This window comes from Macaca fascicularis, chromosome X (assembly GCF_037993035.2).
Source record: "Macaca fascicularis isolate 582-1 chromosome X, T2T-MFA8v1.1".
NCBI lineage: Eukaryota > Metazoa > Chordata > Mammalia > Primates > Cercopithecidae > Macaca > Macaca fascicularis.
In genome coordinates this window covers 87,852,493-87,873,797 of record NC_088395.1, presented here as the reverse complement: position 1 = coordinate 87,873,797, position 21,305 = coordinate 87,852,493, and the positions used below count along the sequence as shown (strand labels likewise).

Here is a 21,305-nt window from a genome sequence, read left to right as displayed (position 1 = left end):
TGTCATCTTGTAAGCCACAAAACATTCTCAAAAAGTAACAAATAAACTTGCCTAAATTTGACTGTGATGCATAATCAATAGCAAACATATTTAGAAAATGTAGCCATTGTCTACATCCAGCCTTTGAGAGGATGCAAAGGACAAATGACTGTAAGCAAGCGATATAACTATATATATGCAGGTTTGGAGGCAGAGGTGAAAATAATGGATAGATTTGGGGCAATCTATTTCAATAAACAAGAATTTACATTGTTTTCTTACCCCGCGATACTGGCTTTCATTGAAAATCTGAGGTGGCAGGGGATACCCTGTGGCTGGTCGACTATTTTCAGGTACATTTTCTCTCATCCACTTCCGATTCTCTTCATTGGCTGCAATATCTTTTTCCTCAAATCCTATTTTGTTGGCTTCTAGGAAACCAAGTACATCTTGCTGTTTCTTCTTAATCTAGGACCCAAAGAACAAGAAACCATATTTTCCAATATTCGACAAAAGTCAAATGTTTGTGAGCTGGCAGAAATGATTTCAGACAGAACAAAGATTGTGGTTTCACAGAAGTTATATGATTTTCCCTCTTTATTACTGTATTGTTAATAATGCCTCACAAGTGTATTGAAGAGCTTTTGGTCCACAGGTCCTTTTATCAAGGACTTTCTCTTTTTTTTCCATTGAAAATTCTCATTTAATGATGTACATGCAAAACTAACTGATGCATATCAATACCTAAAAATGCAGTTAACCCCAAATTGTGTGTAGTGAAAAGTTATGTTTGCTGATCCTCTACAAGCCTCTCTTAGTTTCAGCCTTTCTAGAAAGTTTTTCCAAATGACACAAGTCTGCTTCCCATCTTAACAAGAATAGTATACGCAATAGAAATGAATCTTTCCTTGACAAACTGCACAAGCTGCAAGAGTCATTCAAGCCTCAATTTTCATTGTTCAAAACAGAAACTGAACAAGAAGATATTAGCCAATCCTACAAACTATAAAGTTTGCAATATATCTGTACCATTCATTAGCCCTTATCATGAGCTACTAAGGTATCTTTTATGTGTATCATGTATTAGGTTAGTGAAAAAGTAATTGCAGTTTTGGTCATTACCTTCAATGGCAATTACCTTTGCACTAACCTAATATATTCATCTAGATAACCAGGTAGAGATGACACATGTATTCTGTCTCCTTATCACAGCTAGGAGAGAGCTTTGAAAACAGTAAAATTAATACTATTCAGTTAAGTTTCTCTTCTGATATGCATTTCTTTTAGAACCTGAATTCACACATCAATGGTAATTAACCCATATTTAAAACCATAACTTAACATTTCTGAGCTACAGGATCGTAATCAATAAGCAAGTTTCTTCATGGAATCACACTAAAAAGACACATGGAGTGTTGCCATCAAAAAATAAAATAAAATAAAATCTGTCCTGCCAATGAGAATAAAAATGCACAATAAGAAACTCACAGAACAGAGTCCTCAGAAATAATACCACACATCTACAGCCATCTGATCTTTGACAAACCTGAGAGAAACAAGAAATGGGGAAAGGATTCCCTATTTAATAAATGGTGCTGGGAAAATTGGCTAGCCATAAGTAGAAAGCTGAAACTGGATCCTTTCCTTACTCCTTATACGAAAATTAATTCAAGATGGATTAGAGACTTAAATGTTAGACCTAATACCATAAAAACCCTAGAGGAAAACCTAGGTAGTACCATTCAGGACATAGGCATGGGCAAAGACTTCATGTCTAAAACACCAAAAGCAACGGCAGCAAAAGCCAAAATTGACAAATGGGATCCCATTAAACTAAAGAGTTTCTGCACTGCAAAAGAAACTACCATCAGAGTGAACAGGCAACCTACAGAATGGGAGAAAATTTTTGCAATCTACTCATCTGACAAAGGGCTAATATCCAGAACCTACAAAGAACTCAAACAAATTTACAAGAAAAAAACAAACAACCCCATCAAAAAGTGGGCAAAGGATATGAACAGACATTTCTCAAAAGAAGACATTCATACAGCCAACAGACACATGAAAAAATGCTCATCATCACTGGCCATCAGAGAAATGCAAATCAAAACCACAATGAGATACCATCTCACACCAGTTAGAATGGCAATCATTAAAAAGTCAGGAAACAACAGGTGCTGGAGAGGATGTGGAGAAATAGGAACACTTTTACACTGTTGGTGGGATTGTAAACTAGTTCAACCATTATGGAAAACAGTATGGCGATTCCTCAAGGATCTAGAACTAGATGTACCATATGACCCAGCCATCCCATTACTGGGTATATACCCAAAGGATTATAAATCATGCTGCTATAAAGACACATGCACACGTATGTTTACTGCGGCACTATTCACAATAGCAAAGACTTGGAATCAACCCAAATGTCCATCAGTGACAGACTGGATTAAGAAAATGTGGCACATATACACCATGGAATACTATGCAGCCATCAAAAAGGATGAGTTTGTGTCCTTTGTAGGGACATGGATGCAGCTGGAAACCATCATTCTTAGCAAACTATCACAAGAACACAAAACCAAACACCGCATGTTCTCACTCATAGGTGGGAACTGAACAATGAGATCACTTGGACTCAGGAAGGGGAACATCACACACCGGGGCCTATCATGGGGAGGGGGGAGGGGGGAGGGATTGCATTGGGAGTTATACCTGATGTAAATGACGAGTTGATGGGTGCTGAAGAGTTGATGGGTGCAGCACAGCAACATGGCACAAGTATACATATGTAACAAACCTGCACGTTATGCACATGTACCCTAGAACTTAAAGTATAATAATAAAAAATAATTTAAAAATAAATAAATTAATAAAAATAAATTAAAAAAAAAAAACTCACATACAGTCAAGTTCCTCTCTGGATTTACACACCTCCATCTACTCCCACATACATGCATATATGCATAAAGGTCGTGTTTTTGTCTTTCTCAGTTGCTTGTGATTGTGATTCAATAGTTTTCTCTATCATCACATAACCTCAGGAAAATAATTCTCAATTTTTCCCAACAGAAACTGAAAGTTTTAAATGCTATTTCGATCAGAATACTGAATGTCCCTCTTTAAAGATCAGTTAGAATCTAGCAAAACTTGCTACACGGTAATTTTTCTACTGGGAATTCTGTTTTTTAATTGGCTTATAAAATCAAACTTTCATTCCTAAATATAACATATGCCCTCTTTTGAACTGAGAAAAATCAATGTAAAACTCAATAAATACGAGTGTCTAGTGGACTAATGCACTTGATGAAAGGTTCCATTAAATCAATGATTTTGGCCTCTGAAATACAGTAGGTGGGTTCAGTCAATGTCAAGTGTGTCACATAATTTGTCGATCATTAGCATATTTACAAATTTGAGTAGATATAAAGATGTCCCATTAAGATTGTACTTTGAAGCCTGGGCACGGTGGTTCACATCTGTAATCCCAGCATTTTTGGGAAGCTGAAGCAGGAGGGTTGCTTGAGCCCAGGAATTCGAGACTGGCCTGGGCAACATGTGAAAACCCTATACTTTAAGGGAACTTGCATTCCAACAGATTTTTTTTTTTTTTTTTGAATGAGTGAAGAGACATGCTAAGAATTTTACATACATGACCCTGGCAGAATGTCATCAGTCACATTTGCATGAGCAGAGGACCTTTAAGTAAATTATTTTTTGAGGCTTTTCCTACCTTATCGAATGCTTACTTACTTTGTTGAGAACGTGACTCACTGTGCTAAGTTAAAACGGTCGCCAGGCCTGGTATCACTAGGCATGATAGTGTACCTTCACTGAAGTAATTACTCTCCAGCCATCAGTTGGAGAGTAATGACCAAGTATTTCGCCCATGCCCTGAGATTGCCTGATGACAAGTACACATACCTACTAGTGTGTTCCACGTCTCCATAAAGTTGAACAGAATGGGCCGTAATCACACTTTGCTAATAGGTTCTGCCATGTCAAACATGAACTTTTGTTCAGCTTTCAATCTTCATGGAAAGTTAAAAAAAATTATTTCCTAACTTGATCAAATTTTCATGTCCAAAATTTCACATATGAAGTTTATTTCCAAGAAGGAATCTATTCCTTTAATTTTTTTTTTCCAAATAGGGTCTTGCTCTGTCACCCAGACTGGAGTGCAGTCGCGTGATCTTGCCTCACTGCAGCTTCAAACTTCTGTGCTCAAGTGGAGATTTCTAATATACAAATAATTATTCCTTTTTTTTTTTTTTTTTGAGACGGAGTTTAGCTGTGTCACCCAGGCTGGAGTGCAGTGGCGTTATCTCAGCTCACTGCAACCTCTGCCTCCTGGGTTCAAACAATTCTTCTGCCTCAGCCTCCTGAGTAGCTGGGATTACAGGTGCATACCATCACACCCAGCTAATTTTTGTACTTTAGTAGAGATGGGGTTTCTCCATGTTGGTCAGGCTGGTCCCATGATCCGTCCAACTCGGCCTCCCAAAGTGCTGGGATTACAGGCGTGAGCCACTGCACCCGGCCAATTATTGCCTTTCTTATACACCTATAGGCACATGTTCACTCTAACACACCCTCATAAGGGAGTATCTGGTGATGGTAATTTCCTAATTTCCCTAATAAGACTTAAAATAAAGGGACACAGTGAACACATGAGACTGCAAACCATATATTGCCAGAACCAAGAGGAATAGGTGTCATAAGCGTTCATTTAGAAATAAAATTTAAATTTCTTCCAGGATAAAAATGACTTTGGAGTTAAAAGGCTATTGATACCCTTTTCAGCAAATAAATGCATTTGCAAGTGGACAATGCACTGTCCAGGAATTTAAATAAATATTTTTCAAATAGTAAACCACAACCCTCACCTCTACCCAAAGAATTCCAAGACATTTCTGCCCGCATGTTACATTTTTGAGATTCAGGATATTCTTCTCTCCAAAGACACAGAGCAGGTAATTAAACAATTATTTCCTGGAGTAAACAGTTGTCTTCCCACAAGCCTTAGCAGGCTCCCTTTCTGTCATGCTAAGGGTCAAGTTTCTTTCAAAGACAGGGGAGTGACAACGTTTTTGCTTTAGAAGATGCCAGTGTGAATGTTGCAAATACCAAAGAATGATCAAAACTTCACTAATCATGCTTCCAATGGGAAAATACCCTTTTTATAAAAGAGTCAACTTTTCAAAAAAAAAAAAAAAACACCCGTTTAATCAAAGTGGGAATTTTGCCTTTTTTAATGATCAAACTCTATCACACTTTCTCTACTAACAGTTAATTAACATTGATAGAAGTTCTTGACTACGATGTGCTAAAATATAAAATGATTGTCAGAAGTTATTCAACAATATTTCTTGAGTGTCTCTTAAATGACTCTCAATGAACTTTGTTAGACTCTCTAAACTAGCTAAAGATAAATAGCCGTGATCCCTTCCTAACATTACAATCTACTGGGAGAGATTAGAAATATATGTATTTAAAAGTTCAATTACAATAGGTTATTTAAATAAGAAGCTAAGACAGCAATACAAGGTGGTTAGGTGAGAGGAGCCAAGAGAAAGGCAACACCAATAGAGAAGAGAGAACAAGCATTTATTGCTATTAGCAATGCCACTTAGACTAAGCTTAATAAGGGTAGCACAAATGTTAGATTTTTAATCCTTCTATACTGCATACAATCTATAGTTCTGGTGAAAGGATGACATGCTTAATAAAATTTAATATAACTGGCCAAGGGTAAAAACTGAGCTCACAAAGTTGACAGCATATTGAACTAGAACAATGAAGATATAGTATTACAAAATAAACTTGGAAACTTTCTAAATGGATACTCACAATTTCTCCTACTAAATTATTACATATAATTGAACTGTATAAATAAATCATGGTTTGTATGTGTATTTATTTGTTTTTTTTCAAACAGGTTAAAATTTTTGACTCAGTCAACATCCTCAAAGAGAAATTCAGATACGGAGTCTCTCTTCATTTGGCTCCATTTACTTCAAATGCTTGTATGTGTATTTATTTGTTTTTTTTCAAACAGGTTAAAATTTTTGACTCAGTCAACATCCTCAAAGAGAAATTCAGATACGGAGTCTCTCTTCATTTGGCTCCATTTACTTCAAATGCTTGTATGTGTATTTATTTGTTTTTTTTCAAACAGGTTAAAATTTTTGACTCAGTCAACATCCTCAAAGAGAAATTCAGATACGGAGTCTCTCTTCATTTGGCTCCATTTACTTCAAATGCTTGTATGTGTATTTATTTGTTTTTTTTCAAACAGGTTAAAATTTTTGACTCAGTTTACATCCTCAAAGAGAAATTCAGATACGGAGTCTCTCTTCATTTGGCTCCATTTACTTCAAATGCTACCCCAGGAAGGGACACTCTTCATTTTAGAAAAGTAATGAGCCTGGGCCTGGCCTGGTGCCTCACGCCTGTCATACCAGCCCTTTGGGAGGCCAAGGCGGGCAGATAACAAGGTCAGGACTTTGGAGACCATTCTGACTAACATGGTGAAACCCCGTCTCTATTAAAAACAAAAAATTAGCCGGGCGTGGTTGCAGGCGCCTGTAGTCCCAGCTACTCAGGCGGCTGAGGCAGGAGAAAGGCATGAACCCTGGAGGCGGAGCTTGCAGTGAGCAGAGATTGCGCCACTGCACTGCAGCCTGGGCGGCAGAGCAAGACTCCATCTCAAAAAAAAAAAAAAAAAAAGAAAGAAAGAAAGAAAGAAAAGTAATGAGCCTGGCTCTGTCTAGTCTGTGTCAAATGATTTAAAAGTGGAGTGGACGAGGAGTGAACAAATAGCATTTAAAGCTGCCAATTCAGTCTTTTACTAAATTACTTACAAAATACCTAAAGGGAACATCAAATCTGAAACTCCAGTTAGTCAGTTTGGCAATAAACGAGTGCAGTATTGCCACTGTGTAGTCTTTCAGTAACCAAACAGATCTGTGTCCATTTTTAAATGAATACTCCCACGTCTTCCTAAACCATTGGCTTCCTTTTTTTTTTTTTTTTTTTTTTGAGACGGAGTCTCACTCTGTCGCCCAGGCTGGAGTGCAGTGGCACGATCTCAGATCACTGCAAGCTCTGCCTCCCGGGTTCACGCCATTCTCTCACCTCAGCCTCCTGAGTAGCTGGGACTACAGGCCTCCGCCACCATGCCCGGTTAATTTTGTTTTTGTATTTTTAGTAGAGACAGGGTTTCACCATGTTAGCCAAGATGGTCTCAATCTCCTGAACTCGTGATCTGCCCACTTTGGCCTCCCAAAGTGCTGGGATTACAGGCATGAGACACCATGTCCGGCCACCATTGGCTTCTTCTTGCTCAATTTCAGGGTATAACCACAGCAAGAGACACTTTTTTTTTTCAGGTTGTCTGTTTGTAATATTTTCAAAAGTGGTTTGATCACAATCTGACATGTGAAACCTGTAATTCATATCTCTTTACCAACAAGAAACAAGTCTTGGTTAAAATGTCTAATAAGAATTTTCTTATTCTCTCACTTCCACCCCTGGCTCCCTACAGTTCTCATGACAGATGTTCCAAGACATTAAAGCATAATCTAAGATTTCCTATTTTATTCCTGCTAAAGGAAAAAGAAGATCACTTCCAAGATGGCCAAATAGGAACAGTTCCGGCCTACAACTCCCAGTGAGATCGATGCTGAGGACAGGTGATTTCTGCATTTCCAATGGAGGTGCCTGGTTCATCTCACAGGGCTGGTTGGACAGTGGGGTGCGGAGGGCAAGCCAAAGCAGGGTGGGGTGTTGTCTCACCGGGGAAGTGCAAGGGATCGTAGGATTTCTCTTTCCTAGCCAAGGAAAGCCGTGAGTGACTGTACCTGGAGGAGCAGTACACTCCTGCCCAAATACTGCACTTTTCCCAATGTCTTAGCAACTGGCAGACCAGGAGATTCCCTCCCGTGCCTGGCTTGGTGGGTCCCACGCCCATAGAGCCTTGCTCGCTGCTAGTGCAGCAGTCTGAGATTGACCTGGGACATGGGAGCTTGGTGGGGGGAGGGACGTCCGCCTTTGTTGAGGATTGAGTAGGCAGTTCCATGCACACAGTGTAAACAAAGTGGCAGGGAAGCTCGAACTGGGCAGAGCCCAACCCAGCTCAGCAAGGCCTACTGCCTCTCTAGACTCCACCTATGGAGGCAGGGCATATCTGAACAAAAGGCAGCTGACACCTTCTCTGGACTTAAAGTTCACTGCCTACATGGATGAAGCTGGAATCCATCATTCTCAGCAAACTATCACAAGATCAGAAAACCAAACAACGCATTTTCTCACTCGTAAGTGGGAGTTGAACAATGAGAACACATGGACATAGGGAGGAGATCATCACACACTGGAGCCTATGGCAGGTGCGGGACTAGGGGAGGGATAGCATTAGGAGAAATACCTAACGTAGGTGACAGGTTGATGGGTGCAGCAAATCACCATGGCACGTGTATACCTAACTATGTCAACACCGCACGTTCTGCATATGTAATCCAGAACTTAAAGTATAAAAAAAAAAAAAGAAAGAAAAAAGAAAAAGAAAAAAAAGCTTTACTCTGACTGTTTTCTTTTTTAGTTGCACTTCTACCATTCTAAAGTCATTCCTGCAGTACCTTTTCTAAAAACATGTTAAGGTCTAAATAATTTCAAAAATAGAGCTTAGAGTGAAAAGTAAGTAGATCCTTAAAGGATGTTTCTCAAAAACTGCTATGTCTTCAGGTGTTATCATTAAATATATATATATATACACAGTCATTCCCAGTTTCTGGGTTAAAAGGGTTTTTCTTCTTGACTATGAAATCAGTTCCGAATAACTTCATCTATCCATTTCTTTTTTATCTGGAATTCCTATCTGTCTATACTTTTTCCTGGAGTCAGAAAGAATACTATTTAGTCAGTTTCCCATTTCTTCAGAGATGGCTTCATGAGGCTGTGAAATAAGGAGCACTGATAGTAACATCCTACACTAAAGGCAATTCTACTCTCGGAGCCTGAAAACCTACCATTACTGATTCCCTACTTTGGTCTTCACAGAAAGGGCAGACAGTGAGCATATTTGAAGTAGAGGGAGGGACTGCCTAGAGTGAATCAGGTAATGAAGACAGTGAAGTTTCTTTGTCTCAGAACTTTGCCTAGAGTTGCCCCTATATATATTCTAACAGAGGGTCACATAATAAAGGAATAGGAAAAGCCTCCCCAGATAATCCCAAAAGGAAATTTCCATGCCTTACTGTATGTTAGCAGCGAGATATGCACAGGATAAAATCGTTTACAGACAGAAGACTAACATTTGTTGAGTGCTTGTTAAGTGTTTTCTGAATATCAAACCCTTTTTGGGCTGGCTATCCATTTCACGGCAAAGGAAACAGAGGCTCAGAGATGTTAAGAAGCCTGCTCAGTAAGATTGAGCTATTAATGGTCTTTAAATCAAATGACATGTCTAAATTTAGCTGACTACAAAGCCTTGTTTTTGTTTTGTTTTGTTTTGCTGTTTTGTTTTTCATTACTTACAGTACACTACTTCCATGGGGGGATATACTAGATATACTCCAAATTCAGCTGGAGACTGACATATGAGCGAGTTCCTTCTAAAGTATGTAACTAAGTAAAACACCAAAGGTTGAGACATCTTATATTCTGTCCTAAATATCCCTTATGAGTGAACACCAATTCCTAGTTATTATAATCTCCTTTCTCTTGACCAGCCTAAACTGACTTCAACAAAGTCCTAACCCCCTATTATGTGGGCTTGCATGAACACAAGCAGCCTGCACACAGGAGAACCGAGTAAAACACCACAAGGCCTCTGGTTTCCGGACCACACCGAGAACAATGCAGCACATGCCTCCACTTTGTCAAGAGTTCAGTTACCTAACAGTTTTGAGTGAGCAAAGTTAGTGTGGAAGATATAATTTCTGTACTTCAAATTTACAAAAAAAAAAAAAAAGTGCAAAAACATCAGACCCCTTCTGTTCTTTTTATTTTTCTTATTAAACACTGCACCCATCACTTTGAAAAAAAAAAAAAAAAAAAACTGCCCAAGGAACTTTTTTAAGAGCAAAATGATCTAATTACGATGTATTCCTTTTGAAAGCAGAAACAAGCTTTGACTGAGTCAGTAACAATAAAGGGACTAAAGTTCCTTCTGACTCTGGAAAACAGCATGGACAGAGAAAAGTTCCAGACAAGAAAGGTCTGGATACATGAGATTATTCAGAAGTGATATTTCATTTAGTTAAGAAAAAGCCTTTTTAATCCAGAAAGTGGGCATGGCTGTACTTTCACCTCTTGCAGGTGAACATCATCCCCACATAGTCTTATCAAATGTACATGCCAAGACAGTTGTTAGCTGATTAATATATGACAGTCATAAATTTGGCCAAAGGCTGAAATTCAAATAATTGAGACACATACGGTTATCCAACTGCTACTGAGGTTCCCTGTGGCCGGTTCCAACCCCTACCCTCTCTGACTGTTTAACTTTCAACGCCCTGCATAATGAGGCCCTGCTTCATCTGCCTCTGTAAAAGTATGCAGCCCCCCCTCTCCCAGATCAGATCAGGCTGCCTTTATTCTCCTCCGAAAATGTCATGCCCAACACTCCAGTGCTTTTTCTCACTTTGTTCCCTTCATCTGCAAGTCTCCCCTCTCTCCACTGAGTATCCACTGAGAATCACGGAGTAGATTCTTCCAGATCTACTCCGTGAAGTCCTCTGTGGCTGCTCCATCAGACCTCCTGCAGTTTTTACCACCCAGTTTGGAGCTTAATCAAAGAGTACCAATGTTTGCCAATCATTTCGTGTCAAAGTCACATCTCTTCAGTTAGTTGATAAACTATCTGGAAGTAGGGACTATGCCTTTTGCTGTTATCCTCCCATATAGTGCTCACCACAGGGCTGGACACAAAGTAGATACTAATACTGATTGATCTCACAATTTTATTTTAAATTCAGCACCACCAAAATGTTTTCAGATTTTAATTATAATAAACTTTAATTTTGGAATGCAATTTACATTTACAGAAAAGTTGCAACTCTAATAAAAAGTCTCCATATATCACTAACCCAGTTTCTGCTGTTGTTAACATCTTACCTCATAGTGGCGTATTTGTCACAACTAAGAAGCCAACATTGGTATGATACTACTAACTAAACTCCAGCCTATTTGGATTTCATCAGTTTTTCTAATAATGTTCTTTTTCTGTTCCTTTCCAGGATGTGTCAGTACACTTCTTTGCCATGTCTCCTTAGTCTCCTCTGGGCTGTAAGAGTTTCTCAGACTTTTCTTATTTCCTGTGACCTTGACAGTTTTGAGGGGCCCTGGTTAAGTATTTCGTAGAATGTCCCTCAGGTCAAGTTTGTCTTATATTTTTCCAGTAATTATACTGGGGTTATGGATATTTAGGACAAATACCACAAAGAAGAAATGCCTTTCTCATCACATCATGTCATAGGGCATATTATAGCAATTGACTTATTGATGGTGATATTAACCTTGATTAACTGGTTATAGTAGTGTCTGCCAGAGTGCTGCACTGTTTATCCCTTTTCCTCACTGTATATTTAGAACAAAGTCAATAAATCCAGCCCACACTCAAGTAGTCAAGGTGCTTTTATAAAAGCTCCTACTGCATAGTGGGAGTCTGACCATACTTTCTAGAGTTTCTGGGAAGTTTGAGAAAAGTAAGGTGGCTGTAATCAGCAACCCATGACTGTTTATTAAAAAGTAATAAACATCAGTCTTTGAGGTTGACTGGGCAGGATTTTTCATGGTTCGATTCTTATTTGGAAATATTTATTCAAAATAAATTTCCTGGATTAAACATCTCATGTACCAAATTAAATTGATGGGTTCTCCAAAATTGATTGGAGAAAACTCCATTTATTAGTGGGGTTTACTTATGCTTTTAGCCACTTTTTTGATGCCAGATATTCCTCCCACCCTTTAAGTACTAATGCCTGTGGAATGTACAATATGACTACATGCATTCTTTTTACCTAGGATTTGAATACAGGGAGACATTGTTCATAGTTACTGTTTGCACACAGATTCTTATCCATTCGCAACTAGCAAAGAACTTCCTTATTCTCCAAATCCTAGAACAAAGCTGATCAGAAGTAGGAGTCCTCAAAAATGCCCAGAGCCCTACAGAGTATCCTTCTAGCATATCCTATGATAAAGAGATAGCATCTGCTTTACCAAAACACAAAAAGGTTAAAGCACAACATTTTTACAAGATTTAGGGCTCTGGCCACACATATGTTATGGGCTTCTCCACCATAGAGAGACACTTTAGGCTATCAGAAGGTGCTCTGTAATTATTTCCAAATTCAGGAGGATTTCAATTTGAGGCTGTGTTCTGAAAAGACTGGAAGACAGATACTGTCTTCTTATAATTCATATTAGTAAGAGCTACCATTTGTAGAAGGTCAATTAAGTGATAATAGCTATAGTGGGCACTTTGCATATATTATTTCATTGAATAGTTATAGTAGCCCAGCAAGGTAGATATTATTATCTCCATTTTGCAGACTAGAATACTGAGATTCAAACAGGTTAAGTAGATTTATCCACAGTCACAAAGCAACTGGGTGTCAGGGCTGGAATTCAAACTTAGATATCCCTAACTCTATTTTTTTTTTTTTTTTGAGACGGAGTCTCGCTCTGTCACCCAGGCTGGAGTGCAGTGGCCGGATCTCAGCTCACTGCAAGCTCCGCCTCCCGGGTTCACGCCATTCTCCTGCCTCAGCCTCCCGAGTAGCTGGGACTACAGGCGCCTGCCACCTCGCCCGGCTAAGTTTTTGTATTTTTAGTAGAGACGGGGTTTCACTGTGTTACCCAGGATGGTCTCGATCTCCTGACCTCGTGATCCGCCCGTCTCGGCCTCCCAAAGTGCTGGGATTACAGGCTTGAGCCACCGCGCCCGGCAGATATCCCTAACTCTAAATCTTAAGTTTGTTCCACTACGTTTCACTGTCTAGCCTCATGATATTTTATATGGCTTTTTTCTTGATTTTTATAGAAGGTCGACAATCTTTTACAAAGAATATCACTTTTGATGTGTTCTTGCTAAATAATTTAAACCTAACTTCTACTTACTGGACTGTGATTTTGCTTCCTTTTTTATCCAAATGAGTATGTACACAATTTAATCAATCTCTACATCATTATAAACAAAATCAATGGAATACCCAATTTCAACTCTAACATCTTCTGCTTCTAGGGAAGGATCAGTGTTCGACTCCTGCCTAACAATGTTAGGAGCTATAGTTCAATCAAGATTAGAGTCCGAGTACACATTGAGCCTAATGGCCACTGTTCTTACCCCAATAGAAGTAAAAATAAAATAAAGATAGTAGTTATGGTCTGAAGGAACTTTAATCACAATTATAAGGTCATATGTTCCATACTAGTAGATAATTTAAATGATGGAATCTAACAAGCCCTTAATCAAAGTTTGGCGTCTTTCTGCTACAGGTAAGTGGTTATATTGGGGCTGGGCTCATAAGAAGAAACAGTGAGACACAGACCCCACTTTAGAATGTGCTAGCAATGGGTTATGGAATTCTATATGTATTAAGTCTCTCTCTGCATTGCAGATACAATTGTATTGTAAAGTATAATACAACAATTATTATTTATTAAGTGCTTCCTATGGGCCAGGCACTGTGCTAAGCTCTTTACATGCTTATTTTGTTTAATTCTAACAATAATCTTATGAGACAGCTGTTATTATTTTCATTCCAAATTCATAGACAAAGAGACAAATGCTCAGATGGATTAAAGAACATGTTCCAAAGTTACACAGTTACGCATGCTCTGTCAGACTAAAAAGCACCATTTGAACACCAAGCCTACGAATAACAAAATCATGCACTACAATGTATGTTGTCTCATGCTAATTAGGCTGTCTGCCAACTTAATGAAGCCTACCTGAGTGCAGATATGACTCATAATACGTTTATATCACGCTTAATTCTAAAGTTTGGCCTAAGAAAAATCAAGAATCCCTGTTGGTTATTTTGAGTATTTTGAAGGTTTTATACACTATAGGTTTTTTTAGGTAATCATTTTGTCCTTTCCCAGTCTGAGATCATGTGATAATGAAACAAAGAAACATGCCAGCAGCAATAAAAGCCTCCTGGATCTTTAAGATTCTGTAAGAAAAAGTTTCTGGGAAGAAGCAATGATTCATATGAATTACAATGACTTGACCAAAAGAAAGTCCTATCTCCATTTGGAATTGTTTTCATGTATTTAGTCAAATAAAGCGTGACGTTAAGAACATTGCACAACAGTGCTTCCACAAAGTGTTTCCACAACAGTGTCAGTGGCTTGTGACCATAGGTGGCTACAGAAAATCAGTAGTAAAAGGGAATAGAGGAATAGGTACTTTAGGTTGTTCTGGGGGCTTTGGGAGTAGGTGCCCTTAAAGCAAAAGCCTTCCTTGAAACAAATCACACTGTCATAAGCAAGTACCAAAACTAAATATTTGTGACAAGTGCTAGCCTAATATATGTTGACCTTCCATTTCAAAAATTTCTGCCTAGAGTTACACTAAGATTTTGAAAGCAAACAAACCAGTTCATTCCGGCCTCCACTTCCCTGCTCTTATCACTACCACTATCAATTCGGTACAGTGAGTTTCTATATAGATTTCAATTCTCTCTAGGGGAACTTTGTCAAGGGACAAGTTCAAGAATCTAGAGAATCAAGGGAATCTGACTAGTTATAAGGACCATTAAGAGCTATGAAACGATGATTATTTTATAGTCCATAAGATGTTCTCCAACTCACCACCTTCTCTATGCAACAAAGACAATCCACATCCTAAAACCACACTTCCTACAAATGCTACAGTGCTTCTAATTTTGGTCAGACAGATTCTCCAGGCAGCCTTCCCATATAAGGATAAGCACAAATACACAAACCTTCAAACAGGCTGATGTGAGGTCACAGGGCAGGCATATGCAAACCAAATTTGGTAGCTAAATTCTCCAGCTCACAACAGATACTTTAAAAAAAAAGACTGTAACTCCAAACTCCAAACTATCAGTTCTTGAATCACAAGAAAAGTAATAATCAATTAATCTGTTCTTGTTAGTGTTAACTGGATGACAACTATGATCCAGTCTACTGTGTGTAACATTAGCTTTTTTTCTCCTTTTACTTTTCTACTGCAGAAAACCCTACTGTAATATGTGCTGCTAAAGTGGATACATACAATAGCAGAGTACTGCATCTGAATAAATAAATTAGTCTAATCTGTCCCTGTACACAAGGAAATACAGATTTCCCAAATGTCCTGTGAGAATAGCCTCTGATCCATTGTAGGAAAGGCACTGTCCTACACTGTGACCGGGAAAAACATCCATAGACATGACATCATTTGATATGAAGGGTAAGGCAGTATCCTGAGGGTATCCATGTCTTCCACTTGAACTCCAGGGTAGAATAAGACCCTTAGAAATGGCCCATGGCCATGAAGAAAAGATAATTCTCCCCACTTCTCTCAACCAAAACACTTGGATTTAGGACAGGTAAAGATACTGTCTTCCCAGTGATCAAAGAGTTCCTAATAGCACTATCATATGCCTTGGCAATTTTGAAGGCTGTTAATTAAGTCAGTCAAATAAAATCAGAAGTATTTTGATAGCATGCACCTAGAGTCATGGAAATGTTCATGTTATTTGATCCAGTAATTTCACTTCTGGATTCCTAGTTTAAGTAAATAATACAAAAGACGGCAGAATTCTGAGTCTGAAAGTAGTTATGCAACTGTGTTCTGTTGTTTTTGTTCATTCATTTGTTTTCAGTAGTGGAAGATTGAAAGTTGCCTGCATATCCAATCATTTGGAGATAAAATAAATGTTTGATGGCATGGACAGTTGAAAGAATGTTGTGAGCACGCTGAAAATGACAGCTATATAATTTTGCAGCAACAAGAAAAAATGTTAATATCAAAAGTGAGAAAGGAATTCTGGAGAATAATGTATTTGCTCTGATTTCAGCAGTAAAAAGGAGAACTGTGCATATTTTTTAAAGACTAACAGGAAGTCAAACACCATCATTATGATGGCTTAGAGACAGCAGGCATGAGTACCTAGCACCTTGCTCAGGAGACTCATCGAACTGTGCTGGGATCATCAGATTATGGGGATTTTACCCCCAAACTTTTCTAATAGTGTTATATAGCTTTACATAATTTTAAAAAATCAATTCATAGGTATTGAGCTCTTACTAGATGCAGCATGGTATAGTGGAACGATTGTAGATTGTGGAATCTGTGACCCACTCCAATGTGGCCCCACCATGTTCCTACCTCCTGGTATTCACTCCCCCTTGTATGCTTCTCTCCCCTTGAGTGTGGGTAGGATCTGCTATTTGCTTCCAACCAATAGAATTTGGCAAAGGTGATAGGATGTCATTCTAATGATGATGTTATGTTATAAAAGACTTTTTCTAGAAGACTCACACTAGGGTCTTTCTTTGGTGGCTATGAAGAAGCAAAATGCCATGAGCACTACAGCCTCAAAGAAATGAATTTTGCCAACATTCACATGAGCTTGAAAATTGATTCTGCCATAGTGGAGCCATCAGATAAGAAGTCAGTCCTCGCTGACATCTTGATTGTAGTTTTTCAGAGAACTCAGCTGAGCTGTGCCAGGACTCCTGACCCATAGGCACTGTGATGTAATAAGTGTGTGCTGTTTCAAGCCACTAAGTACTTAGTATTTGTTACACAGCATAGAAAACTAATACAGAACTTGACTGACTTGCATTTGAATCTCAGATCCTCCATTTATCTGTGTGACTGAGCAAGTTGATTAACTTCTCTGAGTCTCAAATTCTTCATCCATCAGTTGAGAGTCATAATACCCATCTCTTAGAATTGTTGCACAGAAAATTATATAACAGATGCAATATGCCTATTGCACTTCCTGTCAAAAAATAAGCTATATTGCTAATTATAAGTTCTCTCATGGCTCATCATGTTATCTAGCACCTGCTGTCGTATCTGACCCATAGCAGATATTCTATAAATATGCAGAGAATAAATAAATAAATAAATGATAATAAGTGCTCAAGGATTGGTAGCTAGTATTTTAAATATACATAACGAACTAGAGATATATAGAGTTGAGAGAAAAATCCCTCCCCTCAAGCTATTAAAACTAATGAACGACAGAATAGTGCATCAACCATAATATAGGAAAGTCTTTCTAGGGCAGTATAATAGTGAAGGTATGTAAATGAAGAACTGGCCTTTGGGATCAAACATAAGAAAACTGTATCTGCACAATTCAATAAAATGTGTCTTAAGTTGCTGTCAATATCAATAGAAACAACAAATAAGGCTGATAAAGTGTTTAAAGAAAGCAATATAGTTGCTAGGTAGCACTGTCAGCCAAGTAGTTTACAATATGCTGGGCTGATGCCTGAGCATTAATGAAGCCTAATGACTTTCCTCACTCACATCATGGGGCTCTGAGAAACAAGATAGGCTGCTTTGTATGCCCAGTAAATGTTTAAAGGATCACTGGGAGACTGTAAATTTCTCCCTGAGAAACTTAAGAAGACATAACAATTTATTGAATTACAGCAAAACTCCAAAAGTGTTGTGCTTAGAAAAACGGCTGACCAAAGTAAGAAATTATATCTTGATAATGATCCATTAAAAAGGAGCTTCTAAAGTAAGAGAATCTAATAAGAAAGTTGACTGGCAGTTAAATACTGTCGAGCAATATATTTCTTGAGCTCTAAGTCAATTCCCATCAAAGAACATCCTGCCAAATTGTAAAATTGCTATTTTCTTAGATTGACTGCAGTATTTGGCACCTATTAAATTGTTTCAAATGCAAAAGCATTATCTCTCCCAATGAATAGATAAATCTGAAGCAGTAGAAAATGTTCTAAAGTGAAATAAATCTGAACCTCAATCCCTACACTCAAAATCTACTCAAGTACTTAGATAGTGTTCACTGTGAAAATCCACCAACATTTGTTTCTGAAAAAACGGGAAAACCAAAATCATTGTGAAATAATGAGGAGTAAGGAAGTTATTGACATAATCTCTGAAAGTCCCTCAAATCATTCTATGAAGAAGACCAATAATACCCAGAGAAACACACATGAAAATTCTCAGAAATGCAACTCCTAATGATTCTAGGTTGAAATAAATGTATTTCTCCACTTCCTTTTATTTTTCCAATGGGGAAAAAAAAAGCTATTTTTACAAATGCCTTGCTGTATTTTCATCCCAGTAAAATGTCTCTTTGCTAGAACCAAATTTTCTCTCAATACAACAAAAATATTTTAAGGCAATGGCTTTTTTAAACTCAAAAGTGTTATTACAGTGGCAACCATAAATAACTGAACTATAAATAAAGTGAAAGAAGGGGAGCAAAACAGAAAATTATTCAAAGAGCACTGACCTATTGCTAATGGCATCACTCTGACAGAATCTCAACCTAACACTCACTGTGAAGCAAGCCATCAAATCCAGGAAAGAATCATAATCCTTTGGCATATTGATCAAGTTCACTGAAATGGCACACAATGCCCCAATTCAACTTATATAAATTTGTTTTATATACCCTTAATAATTATTATTCTATTAAATGTCTAATAGCAGAAGATACCAAATCTTTGCACACATTATATAACTGGGTAATTTCCACAGAAAATTCTGTCAGAATTTTAGATCACAGGATCAGCTTTCAAAACAATGAAACCCTTGTCTAACTAAATAGCATGCTTTATTAACTTCATATAATGAGACAAATAGGCATGCCTTTATTTTTTACACACTGAAAAATTAAACATAGCCACCCATTTCAAAACTAACCTTTAGTTACAGTCTATTCAGGTAAAAGAGTTTAAATGGCCTCCCACAAACATAGGATGATTGCAATTTTGTTTTTTAAAAGAATTTGTGGCGGGGCGCAGTGGCTCACGCCTGTAATTCCAGCACTTTAGGAGGCTGAGGCAGGCGGATCATGAGGTCAGGAGATTGAGACCATTCTGGCCAACATGATGAAACCCCATCTCTACTAAAAATACAAAAATTAGCCAGGTGTGGTGGCACACACCTGTAGTCTCAGCTACTGGGGAGGCTGAGGCAGGAGAATCGCTTGAACCTGGGAAGCAGAGGTTGCAATGAGCCGAGATCGTGCCACTGCACTCCAGCCTGGTGACAGAGCGAGACTCCATCTCAAAATAAATAAATAAATAAATAAATAATAAAGAAGTTGTAAGAATCTCCACAAAGCAATGCATATTAATAAATGTTGCTTAACAATCTAAAATCTGTTTATATCAATGCCTCTTCAAGGCTGCACAGACTTAGTAGGTAGATAAGTCTTGATCAAGTTACTTTCACACACAAAAATACTGCATTTCCCTGGTCACTCTCTCTAGGCTGTTCTGGGAAAATAACTGTTAAACATCTGTCACTGATGGTGGGTCCATATGGTAATCATCATGCCTCAAGGGCTCCCCATGACTAAAGAAAACAAACACAACAAAAGCAAATACTACCTTTTCAGACTATGTTAGCTGTAACATTGGGCTTTTTCCTCTATAGTTGGTAAAGTGATAAGATTTCATTACAAAGGAAATTAAACACTTTCTTTTCAAGGGAGCCTAGCAACTTAGATAATTGTTTACCCACCAAAACAAATTTATTTGCCATAGGAAGAAGAACTAGTCTGAAGCCACAGCAGTGTGCCCCAGATGAACATACCAGAAAGCACTGTGAACGTACACTCAGACACAAGCCAAAAAAGCATGTTCCAAACTTCCCAGCTGCCATACATTACCTAATTAGTTAAATAAGACCAGAATCAATTGATCCAAGAAGTTAATCAACTAGTAAACAAAGGGTGCTAAAATCAAAGGGGCTTGGATCATATAATTCTACGGGCTCATTACTGAATTTCTGTGCAATTAATTGTTAGCATAGTTATTTGAACTATGACTATCAAGAACAAGAGTATGTCCAGAAATAAGAATTACTGTCAAGAATGGTGGAGTCTGAGATTTCACCCTACTTGCAAACTAAATTGTAAGCCTGCCACAATTTTAAGGATGCTGGCAGATAACATGAGACCCCTGGGCCACAGAAACAGCAGTAATCAGAGTATCAGCATTTTCTTTTACCTGCTTACTAATTCTCAATTTCTACATGATGATACAGAGGGAAAGGATACACAATCTGAATCCTTTATACTGGGCAGTAAGCAAATTTACCCTTTGCTCTGAAGGGTGACACTATATCTTTCAAGGATATTTGCATCTTTGAAAAGATAATACAGATCAAAAGCGGTCAGTGCCACTGCTCACAAGATGTGAGAAAAAGCAAGAGACCAGTAAAAAATCGTATGCCAACATCTACCATTTACAACTTATTTTGACTATTACAAAGTGTCCAGATTTTTGAAAAGGAAGGCCATCTGAACATCAAATGTTATGTTGGGTCATTAAAGCCTGTAATTTCACCACCTGGTTGAACAGAAAATGGTGGGTGTTAAGTTGTATAACAATTCAATTAAAAATAGGAGTCATGGATGCTTGAAGAATCCATCAACTGCCAGGCAAAGTGGCTCATGTTTGTAATTCCAGCACTTTGAGAGGCCAAGGTGAGAGGTTTGCTTGAGGCCAGGAAATTGAGGCTGCAGTGATCCATGATCACGCCACTGGGTAACAACCCAGGTAACAGAGCAAGATTGTCTCAAAAAAAAAAAACAAAAAAAAAAACCAATCAAACAAACAAAAAACAAAAATATTCCATCAAGCCAGACTAAACTCTTCTATCTCCAGGGATGATAATACAATTCCTTCATCACTCTCTTGTTAAGTGAGTTATTTATTTGTGAAATCAATTATCGTGATCCACATTACATCTTTACCTATTTTCACTCCAAAAGCAAATCTCCATATATTTATCAAAAGACAAAAAGTAAACCATGGCCTCATTTTAAAGTATATACCAGCTGCAAAGCATTTATTCACTCTATGAACATGCTTTTGCCTTAAGCATTTTGATCCTGATTCACAGAATCACTTATTGACATAAATCTAAAAGTATTCAAGTTGAAAAAAGAAAGTAACATGTCAGCATCCTGATTGAAAGTAAAGTGCATGAAAAAAGAACTTTAATGTCTGGTGTTATTACTCAAGTGTTGTGTAAGCAGAACTGCTTTTTTCTCTTGTTTTGTTTTAATTTTATCAATATTAGTAGTAAGTATAACTTAAAGGAAATAAAATTGTAGAAATTCAAATACTCATTTTACCCACTGATTTTT

At 37.9% G+C, this 21,305-nt stretch overlaps 1 protein-coding gene across 1 annotated transcript in view; it reads right to left on the bottom strand.

Moving 5' to 3' along the window:
• Positions 1-21,305, bottom strand: part of SH3BGRL (SH3 domain binding glutamate rich protein like) — a 94,953-nt gene that overhangs the window by 8,009 nt on the left and 65,639 nt on the right. Inside the window, exon 2 of the mRNA XM_015443725.3 lies at positions 262-447. Within this exon, the coding sequence (XP_015299211.1) occupies positions 262-447 (186 nt within the window). The remainder of the gene's footprint in view (positions 1-261; positions 448-21,305) is intronic.